The sequence below is a fragment of the Anopheles darlingi genome, chromosome 3 (assembly GCF_943734745.1).
Source record: "Anopheles darlingi chromosome 3, idAnoDarlMG_H_01, whole genome shotgun sequence".
NCBI classification, from domain to species: Eukaryota; Metazoa; Arthropoda; class Insecta; order Diptera; family Culicidae; genus Anopheles; species Anopheles darlingi.
Genome location: NC_064875.1, coordinates 56,914,509 through 56,917,041, shown reverse-complemented (window position 1 = coordinate 56,917,041; position 2,533 = coordinate 56,914,509). Strand labels below are relative to the sequence as shown.

Sequence of the window (2,533 nt, the reverse complement as noted above, 5' to 3'; positions counted from 1 at the left end):
ATACTTATCATCCGCGTGAATACGTATGTGGCTGTTCAAGGTACTGGATTGACGAAACTGTTTGCCGCATACCGAACATTCGAACGGCTTTTCGCCGGTGTGGATCTTAAGATGGTTGGAAAGCGTTCCCGTCTGGCGGAACGTTTTGTTGCAGTACGTGCAGGCGTACGGCTTTTCACCTGTTTGTTGGAGGAACAAGGCACACCACACCACATACGCAGCGCAGCGCAGCAAATGAGCGTAAAATGAGCGTTTCGGATAGGGGATCGATCAAAAGGGGGGCGTCAGACATAGACATTGCGCACGGGATGCGTACGATCGTGACGCTTACCTGTGTGAATTTTAATGTGATTTGAAAGGGTGGTCGTCTGGCGAAATTCCTTCGGACAGATGCTGCATTTGAAGGGTTTTATGCCTTAAAGACAGAGGTTAGGAACCGATCAGGTCAATATTGTCTAGATGGGAAGGGGAAGGTAGAGAGAAGCTGTGGTCACTAGGCAGGGAATGGTGCGTGTTTCATGATGAACGAACAAGTCGAACGATCCAAGAGACGATCGTTTAGATGTTTAATCGCAATCGATCGTCTCGATCGTACAACAAACGAACGAATAAAAAATAGACATCACCGATAACATAATGATGATAATGAATACTGCTACCATAACGAAATGAAGAGAAACCTCCTACTTACAGAACTTATCATCCGAATGTATCCTGATATGGCTGTTGAGTGTGCTGGACTGGCGGAACTGTTTGCCGCATACCGTGCACTCGAACGGTTTTTCCCCCGTGTGTATCTTTTGGTGGTTCGAAAGGGTGCTCAGCTGGCGGAACTGCTTACCACAGAAGTTACAGTTGAACGGTTTTTCACCTGCCGGAACGAAATGGAAACACGTGGGAAAACAATCGTCAAAAAAAATGATTCGCGACTGGTTTGTTGTTCAATCTGGGCCCTTCCCTCTCAATACCCCATCGTGATACGTACCGGTATGTATTTTCAGGTGGTTGGACAGCGTTGTCGTTTGGCGGAATTCTTTCGCACAAATCATACACTTGTACGGTTTCTCGCCGGTGTGTATCTTCATGTGGTTGGTTAAGGTGCTCAGCTGCCGGAACAGTTTGTGGCATTCCGTACACTCGAAGGGTTTCGAGCAATTTGCAATCTTCGCGCCGGCACTCTCCACCGCCTGTGACATTTGGGTGTCTGTATGGTGGAGGGGAAAGGGAATTTCGGGGGGGATGATGATGCTGCTGGTGCTGCGGCAACTCCTGTAGTTCCGCTCGCTGCTGATGATTGTGCCGTGTGCTGCCGACGACGTCGTTTCGTGATATTTTGATGGTTTTTTATGAGTTTCGATTTACTTTGCTTTTCAATTTTAAAATCATTATCACAGCCATCACCCGCTCGTCTTCTGTGTTCGGGGTAGAACCTTCCCGTTTAACGATGGGACATGCTGATAACGAAAAAAAAAAGTTTGATAATTAGAGATTGCGAACCATTTTGCACTGGAGCAGCATCAGCACCAGCGTGACACATATTGGCTCTTAATCCCGTGGAAACACACGGCACCCCCAGACCGCATTTGCGCAAGTGTGTAGTTTGCGAAAACAAAACCCTGCCCTATCCTAGCGTCACCTCTCCCCTCCCACGGCAGGCATACGACGAAACCACGAGGAGGAACCCCACCCCACCAGAGCACGTTGGCGGTGATCGTACCTTTTCCGTGTGCTTGCCGGGCACACGATCAACGTGGAGAACGTTTCGATGTCATCGACCGGCCGCACCGGAAGGGGCACATCGGCGAAATCACGCGGATTCACGACGAAGCGACCGCCCAGCACCACCGCATGGAAAAGTGGGAGGTGGGCCACCGCGTGCCACTCCGGGAGTGTTTGCGTTTTGCCGCGCCTTTAGCACATCCTGACCACGAGCTAATCGGCCACTTCCAGGGCCACCAGGGGCACGATTCTCGGTTCACCGGAACACAGACACACAACGAAACGGATCGGCAAGGATCACGGAACACCCGGAAAAAGGTCCGTTTTTATCACAACAAAACCAAGCGCAGCGACGACGACGAGACCCAGCGCATGTTAAACGAAATTTTGCGATTTTTCCATTTTCTGGAACAACACGACGGCTTAAATTTCTTCTTAGCGCGCACGGAAAAGTCCAAAAATATTAAAAATTACCTTTTTTACAGCGATTTTCTAACCTCAACGCCAAAACAACATTGCAGGGTTGTAGCCCGATTAGCGCGGATTCTCTGAAGGCCGCGTTGAAGTCGGGTTCAAGCTGAAGCGTGCTTGAGTTTACAGGACTCCGGAATTTACAGGATTTCATGAAAAATAAGAAAATTCACGAAACAAAATGACTAAAAGCGATGCACTGGGTGGGTATTGGATTACAAATTACTCGCATTGAACACAGTAATGCGGAGTCACAGCCGCTGAACAACCTGTGCACTCGCACAGCTGGTGAAGAGGTGAAAAAACAAATCTCATTAAGGTCACCCGATGCATGACGATGATA

General features: G+C 49.0%; 1 protein-coding gene across 3 annotated transcripts in view; it reads right to left on the bottom strand.

Moving 5' to 3' along the window:
* The window catches only part of LOC125953915 (gastrula zinc finger protein XlCGF8.2DB-like), a 4,096-nt gene extending 1,881 nt beyond the window's left edge, over positions 1-2,215 (bottom strand). Inside the window, exons 1-6 of one of the 3 annotated variants that reach the window (XM_049683753.1) lie at positions 2,194-2,215; positions 1,718-2,124; positions 986-1,454; positions 692-871; positions 332-415; positions 1-179 (exon numbers count right to left, since the gene is read on the bottom strand). The exon at positions 1-179 is cut by the window's left edge and continues 1 nt beyond it. In XM_049683753.1, coding sequence (XP_049539710.1) covers positions 1-179; positions 332-415; positions 692-871; positions 986-1,196 — 654 coding nt within the window. In that variant the 5' untranslated portion in view covers positions 1,197-1,454; positions 1,718-2,124; positions 2,194-2,215. The other 2 variants (XM_049683754.1, XM_049683752.1) reach the window with 2 other exon arrangements.
* Between the last annotated feature and the right edge of the window lie 318 nt (positions 2,216-2,533).